Source organism: Panthera leo, chromosome F2, assembly GCF_018350215.1.
Source record: "Panthera leo isolate Ple1 chromosome F2, P.leo_Ple1_pat1.1, whole genome shotgun sequence".
NCBI classification, from domain to species: Eukaryota; Metazoa; Chordata; class Mammalia; order Carnivora; family Felidae; genus Panthera; species Panthera leo.
Genome location: NC_056695.1, coordinates 19,026,069 through 19,043,112, shown reverse-complemented (window position 1 = coordinate 19,043,112; position 17,044 = coordinate 19,026,069). Strand labels below are relative to the sequence as shown.

Here is a 17,044-nt window from a genome sequence, read left to right as displayed (position 1 = left end):
TTTTTATCTTTTTCACCCCTCCCCCCAACCTCCCTTCTGGCAACCACTAGTGTGTTCTCTGCATTTAAGACTCTTTTTTGTCTTTTTTCATTTGTTCGTTAATTTTGTCTCTTAAATTCCATACATGAGTGAAACTTTAGCATATGGGTTAAGTTACAAATGAATACATGAAACCCTTAGTAACCATTTACATTTATCTTATAATCAGAAAGATTATTGTACATTTTTTAATTAAATGTAACAAAACCAACTGTAAAATATATTTTTTTACTTACCTGCTATTTCACTTTCTGCCCAGAGAGCTGCAGATCCAGATAAAGTTCTTTGAAGCTGTCCACGGTTTCCTTGTTTAGACTGAAGATGGTCAATGAGAAATGGGATTGGCTGGTCAGGTGTCTCAGTTATTAATTTGGTCATTAATTCCTGAAAGCAAAATACAGCATATATGTGTATCTAATAATAATTGTGAACACTTACATAGTACTTACTACTGCCAGCACTGCTCTACCTACTTTATATACACCAAATGGTTTAATCCTAATGATAATCTTTTCAGGCAGGTACAAGCTATTGTCCTCCTTGTGAGGAAAGTGAAGTACAGAAGAATAAACTATGTTACACAGCTAACACACACAAAGCCAAGAAATATTTACTTACATTTATTTTTCTTATTCTACTTGGCCAAAGAAATACTACAACTTTGATCTAAATTCTTTTAAAACTTATAGCCCAAGGGGCTCCTGGGTGGCTCAGTTGGTTGAGCATCCGACTTTGGCTCAGGTCATGATCTCCTGGAGGTTTGTTACTTCGAGCCCCGCGTCAGGCTCTCTGCTGACAGCTCAGAGCCTGGAGCCTGCTTCTGATTCTGTGTCCCCCTCTCTCTCTTCCCTTCCCTTGTTCGCATTCTGCCTCTCAAAAATAAAGAAACATAATAAAAAAACAATTTTTTAAATTATAGCCCAAGAATTTTAAACTTCAGATTACCATTTTGAGAAATACATTACAAACTAAACTTTTGGTAGACTTCACCATATACCTTGTATACAAACGTTATTTTTTCCTTCTTAACCATATCCCAAAATGAAAAAAAAAAAATCGTTGGAATGGACATTAGAAGCAAGTTAATAAGCCACCGACTCACAGAAACCAAAAAATGTCTTAAACTAGTCTCCAAACAATATTTACTTTTTCCCAAAGCCCTGATGGGTAATCATTCTTCTTTTTTTTAGTGAGTTAAGCAATGGAGATTTCTCTACTTGCTGAAGCAGACTGTTCCATTTTGGGGTAGCTATAATGATGCCTTAAATTGGGCAGAAAGCTGCCGAAGGGTGATATCTATACATTGTTTTTTTTTCTAGTCAGGAACAGCAAAGAGCAAGCTCCAATTTGTGGTCAATTAAACTGTTCTCATAAGAACAGCTGCCAAGCCACGTGGATATCTTTTGTGCTGTGTAACTAGGTTTGTGAATTTGTATGCACCATTGTACATTCACATCAGTCACGTTTCACCTTGCTAATTTTAGCCCAGAATTCTAGTCTGTCAATTGTTATTTTCAGTTTAGATTCTGTGAGAAACAATGTCTTATGAGTGGGCCAGAAAATCAGATATTAGGAGTACTAACAGAAGGGATACTGGAAATTCCCCATCCCATTGTCTTTTTAAATTTTTTTTTCAACATTTTTTATTGATTTTTGGGACAGAGAGAGACAGAGCATGAGCAGGGGAGGGGCAGAGAGAGAGGGAGACACAGAATCGGAAACAGGCTCCAGGCTCCGAGCCATCAGCCCAGAGCCTGACGCGGGGCTCGAACCCACGGACCGCGAGATCGTGACCTGGCTGAAGTCGGACGCTTAACTGACTGCGCCACCCAGGCGCCCCTACCATTGTCTTTTTATGTTGGTGGCCTGTTTCTTCTGCCTTGAATGCTCTTCTCTCAGATGTTCAGGTGCCTGGCTTGTCATCATTTGTCTCTAATGATATCTTCTTAAGAGAAGCTTACCCTAACCCAACTTCATAAGTCTTTATCACTTCATTATCTTATTTTCTTCCTATCATTTAGCACTCTCCAGAATCATCTCATTTAATATTTGTTCATCTTTTTGTGCCTGCCTCTGCTCACCCTCTACCGCAGAACTGAAAGCGTGAGAGTAGAGAGATCTCTACTCTCTCCCTAGAGCCTAGAACTCTACAGAGCTCATAGCTGGTACTGAATGAATAAATGAATAAATGAAAAAATGAGTTCTTAGTTTACTGACCCCAGGTACATAATAGTAATTAAAGTCTCTTTTTGTCCTAATTAACAACAATTAAAGCATGCATAGATTTCTTAGCCCAGAAGAAAACACTCTTCAAATTTCCTATACAAGAAACTGCTGTCATGATATCTCTGGGATATTTGTTCACATTGCCAACAATCTAGGAACACACTGATTTACCCGAGTAGAGGCTAAATGGACCTTGTAGATGACAAGATTCCAAGGTGATCTCAGAGACATGGATAAAATAATTCACAGTATCTCCAAAACGTGCAGATTGAACATAGAGCTGGAGCTAAAAAGAGCAAAGGATTTCTACCACAAAAATACTATGTAGCAAAACATTTAACAGACAACTGTGATTTTTTTTTATATGCTGAAAAAGTAAGCAAGCAACCAGTTGGCACAGGTCTTCTTTATTTCTTTTATTTAAGATCTCAATTATTAATTATAACTAAAGAGGTCATTCCTATACTGTGGTTAAAGCAATGCAGGGTTCATTTAAACCCCAATTATACATCAGTGGAATGTAATTTAAAATATTTTGACTTCTGCCTCTATAGATGTATCATATTCTATTTAAATACATCATACATTACAAATAATGAAAAAGAAATAGAAGAACCAACTGGATTACTCTTGTCACAGAAGGCCTGGGCACTCAGATAAAGCAAAATCAGGTCAGATAATAAAGCTTTAAAGCCACAGTAATTTCTAATCTGAAACCTCTGAAGATCTCATGCACTCCTTTTTACCTTTCAACTTAGATGGAAAGTTTCTGTGTCTATTTTCCTACTTTTAAAATAAAATAAAGTGTTCCTATATTGTCTTTAGAAGATGGGTCACACAGTCTTAATAAGCCAAGTAATTATGTTAAATTTTAAAAATATCACTAGTCTCGTAACTAATTTTGGATATCCTTGTATTCCATCAATGAATATATAGTAAAGACACAGGATAAATTTAGTCATAAACAAAATGAAAATAGTTAATGTTTGCAATAGGGTATGTTGAGTACCTTGGCTGGACAATAGCCTAGCTTTAGATTATTGTATTTATAAAAGGAATTATCCTCCCACTCAATCCATGTATCCACCAACAAAGAACAAGAATAATTTTGAGCACTTGAACTGGATAGAAACCTCTCTTCTCAGACCTGAAAATTTAAATCCTTGTATTTGCAAAGATGCTCTGGCAACAAAAAGGTTGATCTCCACCACCATGATCTCCTCCACCCAAGATTTATATACAAAGAGAACAGAGGGGCACACAGATTGAAGAAAAGAGAAAGGAGTCATGCACCTGATGTCAGGCTGGAGATAGAAACCCGACTGCAGAAAAGTTTCACAAGGATTATTCACACAAGGAAGAAGCGATTCCAGAACAGCAATCGGTGTCAGGTAAGGAGGCTGAACACGAGGAGGAAATGTTCTGTGCTTCCAGCGGGGGTACGGGGGGATGGGGGCTTAGCTACAATTCTTACCATCAGTGCAAGAGCTGTGACATGAAATTCCCTGGGTGCTTGAACCTGACCGAGATGGAGATGCTGCGCCTGGCTGTCCGCACTATATTGGCCACTGTGAGCTGTGCTGGGTGGCGGCCAAGAGAGCCTGCAGCGCGAGCTCCTACAAGGCAGGCAGGCAGGCACACTGCGCTCCCTCGAAGCTTCGCGCTCTACCTCTATGGAGGCCCGGCGCAGGCGCAGATCCAGACACACCCCAGCGTGCACCTTCCGACGAGCTGGCGTTGAGGGCGTACCCACCCGCCGACCCGGGAGACCTAACCGCGTGCGAGCTCCTAGGGGGCAGAGTCCCTGGGTAACTTGACGCCCTTACTGCCTGGGGATGCAATCATCTTCGCAACTGCCCCAAGGAGAGCCACCGACACCGCTTTTGGGGGGGGAGGCACCCCAAACCTGTCCCGGGATGCAAGCTTCCTGGAAGGCCGGAAATCAGGGCACACCCTGAAGACGCCTCACCACCACCACCCCGTCCTGTAGCCCCAGAGCTGGCTGCAGGGTGTCAGGATATCCCTGTGTCTCCGGAGCCTCGCCCCTTGCCAGAAACCTACCCCTCTTGCCCCGCCCAACAAACATACCGCGAGCCTCCACCCTCAGACCCTATGGGGATGCTGGAACCGCACCGTGGAGTTGCTCCCCAGCTCTGAGGACAATGCACCGGGCCCCGACTTCCAGCTCAATGACAAAAGCCCTCCTTAGAGCTCAGGCCGACAGCTCAATGGCTGCCCTGAACTTGGAAAAGATTTGGAGAGGGCATGCCTTCGCCTCTTCTACTAATGGCCTTGCCTGCCCCCTTTTCACCCAGGAATCCGGCCTATAGTGTGGGGCGTCCTCCTAATTTGCTGCTTCAGAGATTTTCAAGTCTTCCTTTAGCCAAGGATCCCTGGGAAATGTTGGTTGTGGGCACATAAAAATTGAAATAACAATGGAAGTGGTAATAGCACTCCTGCCCTAGAACAAAAACATTTGTGGAAATTTTAGTCTAAGGACCTGGGGCTTAATAAAATATAGGTATTAATTTTGATGTGATCTATTTGCACTCACAGGCTTAGTTAAATTTGAGGCATTCAAGTTACAAACAGAATGTATTAACTGTCACCAATGGAGGATTTCATTCATACTTAACTAATATCAATAATATTACTAATGTAAACGAAATGCAAAAGACACAGGATAAGGTAATGATTACACACCAAAGCTTTGAAATCAGATGGACACTTTAAGTCATCTTCTACTTATTAGCTGTTTGACTTTGGGTAAGACCATCACTTTAACATTCAATACTTCATCTACTAATTGTAAATGATAATACATACTACCTAGATCACAGAGTTGCCAAGAGGATTAAATAAAATGATTGCAAAGCATTCATAAAGTGCTTGGGATATATGTAGCCTACGCTGATAGGCTGGAAACTGTCTCCCAGAATCTCCTTTATATGATCTGGGTTAAAGTTTCCTAGTGTGAGGAATTCATAGGAGACTTGGGAAATAGGAGAAAGAAGCCGAAGAAATTATTCTCCAGAGTTAAATGCAAGCATATGTGGGGCAGATGAGAGATTCACAGAAGTTTCCCAGCAAGTTTGTAGAAACCACTGCAGACTGGGATCACTCTGGAAGCTCCCAAAGATACTGGAGAACTGCAGCAGCTTCCAGGCGAGCATTTGAGAGCCACCTGCTTCTGTGTTCCAGGCAGAGATCTTCAGGGTCACCACCTCCTGCCTTTGGTGAAAGCCGCACAACCTTCAGCAGCATTTCCCTGGCCTCTGTGCCCCCCCTTCTAACTCACCATCACATAAACCCTGTAAGACCCAGATACATAGAGTGGCTTCTGTTTTCCTGACTGAACCCTTAATGATCCACCCAAAAGATGTGTTAGCTAATATTTTCACATTTATGATTACTTTGATCTATTTGCATCATAATATTTTATATGTTTATATGTTATTACTACTACTATCATTACCATTTCTATCACATTTTTATAGCATACATTTTTGATGCTATATATGCACATTGCATCTTTTTATTGGCTTTATTTTTCTGGTTATGAAACTAATAGATGTCCTCTTAATATAGTTTATTATCAACTACAGTCTTTAACTTCATGAATATACTATATATTGAGACAGTCCCCTACATTAATAGCTGTTCCCTTGTTACTTACAATTTCGTTACTGGTACCAATTCAAATACACTAATTTTAAAAATATACATAGGAAGATAACTTTCTTTTAAAAAATTTTGAAAAACTACAGAACATAGATCATTAAGCAATTACTGGATGCAAACATGTAAAGACAAATGGAATTCAGGGCCATTATAACTAATAATAAGACAACTGTGTACTATATATAACATTATCAAAATTAACGAGCTGGAAAATGAATACTAACGACGACTGTCTCAAAACACTATTTATTTTAATGTCCAAGCAAAATCATGAGTGAGGAGGTAGCTCATCACAGAGTCATTATTAAAACTGGAATAGTAATCAGCTAATAGTAGAAATTATTTTAATAAAAGATCATTTCATTTAATGAAAGCTATGGGATCCCTTGGTCAAAAAACAAACAGAAAAGCACATATGTACACACAAACACCAAATTTAACATAACATTACATAATATTTTGTTTATCCACCCATGGGTTTCACTGACTCCAAATTAAGAATCCTTGCTCTGGGTCCCAGAGTATACAGACAGTATGGCATTCTGCCCCAAAATTACTTTACTTAATTACTTCCTTGGGATTAAGTTACATTTTATTTCATTACCCTAACAGGTAAGTACTACTTTTGTTCCTCTTAACCTCAGGAGAAAGTTATCGAGAAACAAATCCATTTCTAAAATCTAGCTTTCTCATTATATAGTCCTTTTGTTAAATCAGTAAATATGCAGGACATTATACTCCATTATGGAGGTGGTGTCAATCAGATATATTTTTTACTCAACACCCATAAATATTTTTTTTTTATTTTTTAATGTTTTTATTTATTTTTGCGACCGAGAGAGACAGAGCATGAGCAGGGGAGGGGAAGAGAGAGAGGGAGACACAGAATCGGAAGCAGGCTCCAGGCTCTGAGCTGTCAGCACAGAGCCCGATGCGGGGCTCGAACCCACAGACTGTGAGATCATGACCTGAGCCGAAGTCGGACGCTTCATCGACTGAGCCACCCAGGCGCCCCTAACACACATAAATATTTTAAATATTAATTCTATATGGTACATTATTGTATGTATAATGTTATTTTAGTTCGAAACTGTTTTAGGATCTGATGGTTGAATTAAGTCTAAATCTGCACGTTTCAATTTTTTTCTTTTTAATTAGATCTTATTAAAATTTGCATTTGAAATCTCAACCTTTTGAACACCCACTCCACCCCCCTACCCAACTAATGTCATATATAGGCAGGTAATGGACATTGGGCTACCAAAAAATTCATGAGAGAATGTCCACTTAAAATTCAGTTGTCCCAGAAACACTTTTCTGAAACATTTTAAATTTATGCCACCATTCCTAAGTTGATCAAATCCCATTTGGTTTCCACCCACACCGGAACCCATGCTTTCCTTTCTCTCCTTCATTTTATCTGAATGGAAGTAGAACAAGGAGATTTTTTTGTTTTGTTTGTTTCGTTTTGTTTTGTTTTTTTCCCCTGCCTCGTTACACCTTTAAGCTCTGTTATGGGTTTGCCTTTGGCCAGGAAGAAGTTCCAATGCAGCATCTAGGGTTCCATGCACAAGTGAGAAGGGGAAAAGCATCTGTTTCATGTCTTTCTGTCAAATCCTTCTATTCATAGAACTCAAATTATCTGCTGGTCATTCAACCTTCTTCTACCTCAGAACCATGCCCACACCTGCCCTAAACTCACTTCCCTCATTCCCAATCAAAACCAAGATTTCATTGGAACAATGATCTCAACAGAAAAGGAAGCAAAGTGAATAGCAGTGATTAAACTATCATGTATTGAATCCAATATGTACAAGTGTCAGGTATTTTACGTAATCATTCACTATAAATTAAAGGCTTGTATACAAGATGCACAACCCAACTAGTGTACGTTCACTTTTACAAAGGTGTTTGTTAAATCCTTGCGTATTTCTGGTTACCTGCCCCTCATCAACAACCCACCAATGCAAACCAACACACACACACACACACACACACACACACACACACACACACACACAACAATACAGGACTAGGAAAAAGAAAATCTGTATTCCTATTTTAAAAGGCTCTTGTCCCTTTTTAAATATAAGTTAATATACAATTAGGTTTATAATACTTATTTATAATAAGTAATAAAAGCCATCTAATTAGCCTTGTTGTGTATTATGGAATATAATCTAGATAATCTAGGGAAAGTAAAAAGTAAGTTGTTTTATAATCCTTTTCATAATATAGGCAAATAAGTAAATCTAACCAGTGGAACTATCGAATGATGACAAGTGATGAAATATTTTGTCTAATGTCTACTAATCTTTCCTCTAATACACAAGTTTCCTTTCAGATTATTGAGTATTTAGTATCTACTTTGAGAAAATCTTCATATAAAAGTACAAGCTTATAATTAAATTTCCAGGAAAATATCAAGGTTCCCAGTGAAAAATATTAACATACCACATGGAAATATTTTCAGTTAGGGTATTATATTGTTCAACATAAACATCTATCAAAGCAACTTATTTGGTGTTAGGTAGGAATTTCTAGAGTCTTACTTGAAAATACCACTGTAGGAGTAAAATATAGGTGATACTCAGCAGAAATAATAAAGCACTTCCAAACTCAAAGAAATTAGTTAAATCAACCCATGATGGAAGTAGCAGATATATGTATGTACGTATGTATGTATGTGTGTATGTATATACATATGATAAGAAGAAGGATGTCTCTCAGTTGAGTATGAATTTATTTGTTTTAGCCTTTCATCATTTGTAAAGAATATGTAACGAAAACAGAGTCTTCAGCATGACAGAATAATGAGGAAATTTAATAGTACGTGTCCATTACTTCCTCTTACAACTAATCATCTAAGGAAAGGATGTACACATTTCTGTCTCTATGGCAAGCATAACTTTAAATTGTTGATGGATAGATTGGACTATCATAGATGAACACTGCTACGTAGTTAAGTCCTAACTATTCTAGCACCCTAAGAGTCATAAATCAAGTGGCCTATTTCTAGAACTTACATTTTTCTTTCATTAATCTATTTGTCAAACTTCACCATCATTACAATATCTTAATAGCTATACAATAAATTCTGATAGCTTGAGGAAAAATTCATCCGATCTTGTATCACTCACTTTTCTATTTATTTTGTCAAGATTGTTCATTTTTCTCCTTTGGATTAACAAAAATTCATTCAACTTTTCCTTATGCTAATCTGAAAGTCTTACACACTTGTAATATTCTTTTTGTGACTTTCCAGAGATGATAAATTAATACTGACTTAGCCGCATTAAGTCATTGGTCCTTTCCCCTCATCTCAGATTTTGCAAGGAACTTAGAATACTTTGATTCCATTTATCACCCTTGGCATTAGCATACATTTGTATGTATCCACATATTTACTATTTTTATTGCTGTATTTCTTCCTTCATCTCCAACCATCCATCTGGGATCATTCTCAGCAACATAAGGAATACCTTTTATTTTAGTAGTGCCAAATTCTGTGGGGTTTTTTTGTACCAGCCATCTTTTTTTTTAGACCTAAAGATATTCTCACTGAATCTAACTATATATTGGGATTACTTTCTTTCCATTTTCTCTTGTTTCCATTATTATTTTTGAGAATTCAGCCACATTTCTTTAAAGAAAATGTGAATTTTCTAAGGATGTTTTTAATATTTCCTCTTTTCATTACTTATTTGCAGTTTTTAGGAGTATATTTTGAAATTACTATAAATTCATAGGAAGTTGCAAAGATATGTACAAAAAGGTTCATGCACCCTTCATCCAGCTTGCCGCAATGTTAACATCATGCAAAACTATAGTATAATATCAAAACTAGGAAATTGACATTGGTACAATCTGTAGAACTTATTTACATTCCCCAGTTTACATGCATATGTGTGTGTGTATGTGTGTAGCTCTACACAATCTTACCACATGTGGAGATGGTTAACTGCACCATCATCACAAGACTCCTTCTTGCTATCACTTTATACTCATACCCTCCCACTCCCATGCTCCATACCTAAGCCCTGGCGACCACATTCTGTTCTCCATTTCTACAATTCTGTTATTTCACAATGTTATATAAAAGGGATCATGAAGTATATATCCTTTTGAAATTTACTTTTACACTCAACACAATTTCCTTGAGATTCATTCAAGTTATATTGATAAGCACAAGAATAAACAATAGTTTATTCCTTTTTATTGTTGAGTGTTATTTCCAAGATGTGGATGTACTATAGTGTGTTTAACCATTCAGTAATAACTACCAATAATCATTGAAGGACATTTGGTTAGTTCCACACTTTAAGTATTATGAATAATGTTACCATGAACATGCATGTATAGGCTTTTGTGTGAACATACATTTTCATTTCTCTGGGACAAATGCTTAAGAATACAATTGTTGGGTTGTAATGCTAAGGTCATTGTTACTTTTAAAAGGAACTTATAAGCCTTTTTTGGAGTATTTTACATTCACACCAGCAATAAATGAGTAATTCTAAACATTCTTATAGGTTTATAATGATACCTCATTGTTGTTTTAATTGCACGGTGGCTGTACCAGTTTACTTCCCACCAACGGTGTAAAAGGGCTCCCTTTTCTTCACATGCTCACTAATACTTAATATCTCTCTTGTCTTGACAATAGCCATTCTAGCAGGTGTGAGGTAATATCTCATTATGGGTTTCGTTTGCATTTCCCTGATGGTTAATAACACTGAACATCTTTTTATGTATCCTTTGTCCATTTGTATGTTGTCGGGTTTTTTTGTAAAAATGTCTCTTCAGGTCATCTATTTTTAATCATATTATTATTATTTTGCTATTGAGTTTTATGAGTTTCTTATATTGTGGATATTAATTCTTTATCAGCTATCTAGTTTGCAAACATTTTTTCCCATCCCATAGGCTGCCTTTTCATTTTGTTGATTATTTCTTTTGCTGTGCAGAGCTTTTTAGTTTGAAGTAGACCCAATTTTTTATTTTTGCTTTAACTGCTTGTGTTTTTGGTTTTATATACAAAAATTGTTGCCAAGACTGATGTCAAGGAGCTTTTCCTTTGTTTTTCTTCTAGGACTCTTACAACTTCAAACCTTACGATTAAATCTTTAATCCATTTAAGTTAAAGTTTATGAGTGGTGAAAGACAAGGGTCCAATTGTACTCCTTTTCCATATGAATAACCAGTTTTCCTAACACTATTTATTGAAAAGACTGTCATTTCTCCATTGAGTATTCTTGGCTCCCTTATCAAATATTAGTTAACCATATGTGCATGGATTTATTTCTGGGCTCTCTATTCTATTCCATTGATTTACAGTGTCTGTTTTCATGCCAATACTACATTGCTTTGATTTCTATAGCTTTGTAGTCTAATTTGAAATCAGGAATTGTAATACCTACAGCTGTGCTCTTCTTACTCAAGATTGCTTTATCCATTTCGGGTTTCTTGTGGTTTCATGCAAATTGTAGTATTTTTTTTCTATTTCTGTGAAAAATGACATTGGAATTTTGATAGGGATTGTACTGAATCTATTGAGGTTTTGAATAGTGCAGACATTTTAACAATATTAATTCTTATAATCCATGAACATGGGATATGTTTCCATTTATTTGTGTTTTCTTCAGTTTCTTTCATCCAAGTCTTATAGTTTTCAGTGTACAGATCTTTCACTTGGTTAAGTTATTGCTATATATTTTACTTTAGAGGTATTGTAAAGGAGATTATTTTATTTCTTTTCCCAATAGTTCATTGTCGGTGTATAGAAATGCAACTGATTTTTATATTGATTTGTATCCTGAAATTGTACTGAATTCATTTATTAATTCCAACAGGTTTTTGGTGCAGTTTTTAGGTTTTTTTATACATAATATTATGTCATCTGCAAATAGAGACAATTTTACTTCTTTCTTTCTGATTTGGAAGTCTTTTATTTCTTTTTCTTGACTAACTGTTCTAGCTAGGACTTTCAGTACTGTATTCAACAGGAGTGATGAGTGTGGTCACCCTTATCTTGTTCCTGATTTTAGAGAAAAATCAGGAACTGATTTCACCACTGAGTATAATGTTAGCTGTGGAATTGTCATACATAGTCCTTAGTTTATTGTATGTTCCTTCTATACCCCATTTGTTGGAAGTTTTTTACCATGAAAGTTGAATTTCATCAAATGTTTTTCCTGCCTCTATTGGGAGTATCATGTGATTTTCCCCCCTTCATCTGTTAATGGGGTATATCATGTTTATTGGTCTGCATATGTTAAACCAACCTTGCAACTCAGGGATAAATCCCACTTGATCATGGTTTATAATCTTTCCAATGTGTTGTCGAAATTCAGTTTTCTAGTAATCTGTTGATAATTTTTGCATCTATATTTATCAAGTATATTGGCTTGTGGTTTTCTTATAGGGTCCTTATCTGGGTTTGGTATTAGGGTAATGCTGGCCTCGTAAAATGAGTTTGGGAGTGTTCCCTCCCCTTCAATTTTTGGAAGAGTTTGAGAAGAATTGTCATTAATTCTTTAAAAAAAATTTTTAATGTTTATTTTTGAGAGAGAGAGAGACAGAGGGACAGAGAGTGAACAGGGGAGGGGTAGAGAGAGAGTGAGACACAGAATCCGAAACAGGCTCCAGGCTCCGAGCTGTCAGCAGAGAGCCCAACACGGGCTGGAACTCACAAACAGCGAGACCATGACCTGAGACCATGACCTGAGCCGAAGTCGGAGCTTAACTGACTAAGCCACCCAGGCGCCCCTGGCATTAATTCTTTAAATGTTTGCTAAAAATCACCAGCATCTTGGGGTGCCTGGTGGCTCATTCGGTTGAGCATCCGACTCGCTTTCAGTTCCGGTCATGATCTCGTGTTTCGTGGGTTCGAGCCCCACGTCAGGCTCTAAGCTGACAGCAGGGAGCCTGCTTGGGTTTCTCTGCCCCTCTCTCTCTGTCCCTCCCCTGCTTGTGCTGTCTCTGTCTCTCTCAAAATAAGTAAATAAACTTTAAAAAAAATTTTTTAAACCACCAGCATCTCTTTCATTTGTAATTCTTATTACTGAGTCCTCTCTCTTTTCTTCCCTTGGTTAATCTAGCTAAAGGTTTGTCAATTGTGTTTACCTTTTCAAAAAACCAGCTCTTCATTTCATTGATTTTTTTCTATTGTCTTTCTAATCTGTATTTATTTCTCCTCCAATCTTTATTTCTTCTGCTAACTTTGGGTTTAGTTTGCTCTTTTTTTTCCTAACTTTTGTAGTGTAGGTTGTTTGACATTTTTCTTTTCTCTTAACATAGTCATTTATCATCCCTTCACTTTCAGCCTATGTGTGTTCTTAAAACTAAAGTGATTCTTCCGTAAGCACCATATTGTTAGATCTTGTTTTTAATCCATTCAGGCACTCTGTCTTTTGACTGGAGAATTTAGTCCATTTAAATTTGAAGTAAGTATAGATAAGTAAGGATTTATTATTACCATTTCATTTATTGTTTTCTGACTTTTTCTTGTTCCTTCCTTCCTTCCTTCCTTCTCTCTTGTTTTTCTTTGTGATTTATTTTGCATAGCAATATAAATTCCTTTCTCTATAGATATCTTATAGACATTACAGTCTACTTTAAGCTGATAACAAGCAACCTTCAATGCATTAAAAAACTCTATGCTTTTTTTAATAATTTTTTTTAAATTTATTTTTGAAGGAGAGAGAGACAGAGCATGAGCAGGGGAGGAACAGAGAGAGAGGGAGACACAGAATCCGAATCAGGCTCCAGGCTCCAAGCTGTCAGTACAGAGCCCGATGCAGGGCTCGAACCCATGAACTGTGAGATCATGACCTGAGCCGAAGTTGGACGCTTAACTGGCTGAGCCACCCAGGTGCCCCAAAAAACTCTATGCCTTTAAAAAAAAGTCTACACTTTTACTTCACCTCACCCACATTCTATCTTAATGGATGTCACACTTTATACCTTTTTTTCTTTTACTAGAGATAAAGCTTATTTTTCAAATCACCATTATAGTTTTAGGGTATTCTGGATTTGACTATATATTTACTTTTACAAATGAGTTTTACACTTGTATTTGTATTCATATTGTTACTTAGCATCCTTTCATTTCAGCTTGAGGAACTCCCTTTAGCAATTCTTGTAACAATGGTCTAGTGGTGATGAACTCCCTCAGTTTTTGTCTGGAAATGTCTTTACCTCTCCATGTCTAAAGGATAGTTTTGTCAGGTATAGTATTCTTCATTGGAAGGCCTTTTTTTTTCCTTTCAGCACTGTGAATACATCATCCTTTCTCTCTTGGCCTGAAAAATTTCTATAGAGAAAGCTGCTGATAGCCTTGTAAGTGTTCACTTGTATGTAATGAGTTATCTCTTGAGCTTTCAAAGTTCTTTTGTATTTGACTTTTAACATTTTGATTATATTGTGTCTCAGAGTAATCTGCTTTGGTATGATCTTGCTTGGGATCCTTTGAGCTTCCTATACCTGAGTGTTCATATCTGTCCCAAGATTTGGAAAGTTTTCAACTATTATTTCTTATAACAAGCTTTCTTCCCTTGTCTCCATGATGTGACTATTTGTTCACTTTTTGGTCCTATAATTCATGTAGGCTTTCTTAACTCCTTTTCATTCTTTCTTCTTTTTGCTTCCAGTTCTGTCATTATATTTTTCATCTTCAGGATGTCTGTTTGGTTCTTTTTTATGTCCCTTTTTATTAAACTTCTCATATTGTTCATGCACTATTTTCCCATTTTTTTAAGTTGTCTATTTGTGTTCTCTTGCATTTGATTGAGTTTCATTGAAATATTATTTTGAATTTTTTAGTCAAATAACACATCTCCATTTCACTGGGATAAGCTATTGGAGCTTTATTGGTTTTCTTCAATTATGTCATATCTGCCCAATTCTTCATGATTCAAGTAGCCTTGCATTGGTGTCTGTTTATCTGAAGGAGCAAACACCTCTTCCAATCTTTAAAGACTGGTTTTGCAGTTTCTTACACCATTCACAAAAATAAACTCAAAATGTCTGAAAGACCTGAATGTGAGACAGGAAACCATCAAAACCCTAGAGGAGAAGGCAGGAAAAATACCTCTCTGACCTCAGCCACAGCAATTTCTTACTTGACACATCTCCAAAAACAAGGGAATTAAAAGCAAAAATGAACTACTGGGACCTCATCAAGATAAAAAGCTTCTGCACTGCAAAAGGAAACAATCAACAAAACTAAAAGGCAACCAACAGAATGGGAAAAGATATTTGCAAATGACATATCGGACAAAGGGCTAGTATCCAAAATCTATAAAGAATGCACTAAAGTCCACACCCAAGAAACAAATAATCCAGTGAAGAAATGGGCAGAAGACATGAATAGACACTTTTCAAAGAAGACATCCAGATGGCCAACAGGCATGTGAAAAGATGCTCAACGTTGCTTATCATCAGGGAAATACAAATCAAAACCACACTGAGATGTCACTTTACGCTAGTCAGAGTGGCTAAAATGAACAAATCAGGAGACTACAGATGCTGGAGAGGATGTGGAGAAATGGGAACCCTCTTGCACTGTTGGTGGGAATGGAAACTGGTGCAGCCGCTGGAAAACAGTGTGGAGGTTCCTCAAAAAATTAAAAATAGATTTACCCTATGACCCAGCAATAGTACTACTAGGAATTTACCCAAGGGATACAGGAGTGCTGATGCATAGTGGCACTTGTACCCCAATGTTTATAGCAGCACTTTCAACAATAGCCAAATTATGGAAAGAGCCTAAATGTCCATCAACTGACAAATGGATAAAGAAGTTGTGGTTTATATATACAATGGAATACTACTTGGCAATGAGAAAGAATGAAATATGGCCTTTTGTAGCAGCATGGATGGAACTCCAGTGTTATGCTAAGTGAAATAAGTCATAGAGAAAGACAGATACCATATGTTTTCACTCTTATGTGGATCCTGAGAAACTTAACAGAAGACCATGGGGGAGGGGAAGGGGCAAAAAAAAAAAAAAAAGTTAGAGAGAGGGAAGGAGGCAAACCATAAGAGACTCTTAAAAACTGAGAATAAACTGAAGGTTGATGGGGTGTGGAAGGGAGGGGAAAGTGGGTGATTGGCATTGAGGAGGGCACCTGTTGGGATGAGCACTGGGTGTTGTATGGAAACCAATGTGACAATAAATTTCCTATAAAAAATTAAAATAAAAAAATAAAGACTGGTTTTGGCAGGTAAAGACCTTCTCCTGTCAATTTCCCAGGCTGATAAGTTTACTTTCAGAATTTCAGGGTTACAGCTGGTTTAAAGCTGTCACCGGGATTGTACTGGGGTCATGTTGGCAGGTTTGTTCTCAGGGGCTTAGGCAGAAATGGGTCTTGTCTGGTCCCTGGGTAAATGGGATCTTTTTCTGGTCCCTGGATAAATGGGACTGCCTCCTATACCTTTCTTGGTAGGATGGTACTGTAGAAAAGGTCTGGATCAGGGTCCTCAGGTCTGTCTTCAGACAGTGGTTCTATTACCAAGTGTATGGATGGGTGTGTCCTACCAGATTCATAGCAGAGCTCCTGCCAGGTCACTAGATGGGTCCCTAGGTAGGAGGATGAGCCATATATCATGGCTGTGAGGGACCAGAACCAAGCCCCTGTACTGCTTCAGATCCCACGGCCAAGACTAAGGTCTATATACTTAATTTGAAGATACAGATAGGTGTGTCTCCTGGAGGTCCCAGGGTATGCTTGATCACTCCCTAACCACAACTAGAAGGACTGGAGTTGAGTAGAGAGCCATTTCAGGATCTTCTGAAGCACAGACATTAGTGATTCATGCCTGATCCCTGTGCCAACTGCCAACTGGACTGCTGGCAGATTTTGGCTATGAGGGGGAGGAAGCCAAATATAGGGCCCTTTCAGGATCTTGGAGGGCACAGATGGGAGTAGCTGCTGCTGGGTCCCTATGCCAGAGGACTTTTCACAGCCTGCAGCTGAAATGGATGGGAACCCAGTTACAGGGTCTTCCAAAATCTATAGTCTGATCAAATTTAATAGGCTTATCTCAAGGAGCTCCCAGATCACAACAGAGAGAAGATGAAGCTTGCTCATGGCAC

The 17,044-nt window shown here is 37.6% G+C and overlaps 1 protein-coding gene across 1 annotated transcript in view; it reads right to left on the bottom strand.

The window, feature by feature from the left end:
* CF2H8orf34 (chromosome F2 C8orf34 homolog) overlaps positions 1–17,044 on the bottom strand; it is a 401,924-nt gene that overhangs the window by 320,724 nt on the left and 64,156 nt on the right. The window contains 1 exon segment of the mRNA XM_042924126.1: positions 276–423. Within this exon segment, the coding sequence (XP_042780060.1) occupies positions 276–423 (148 nt within the window).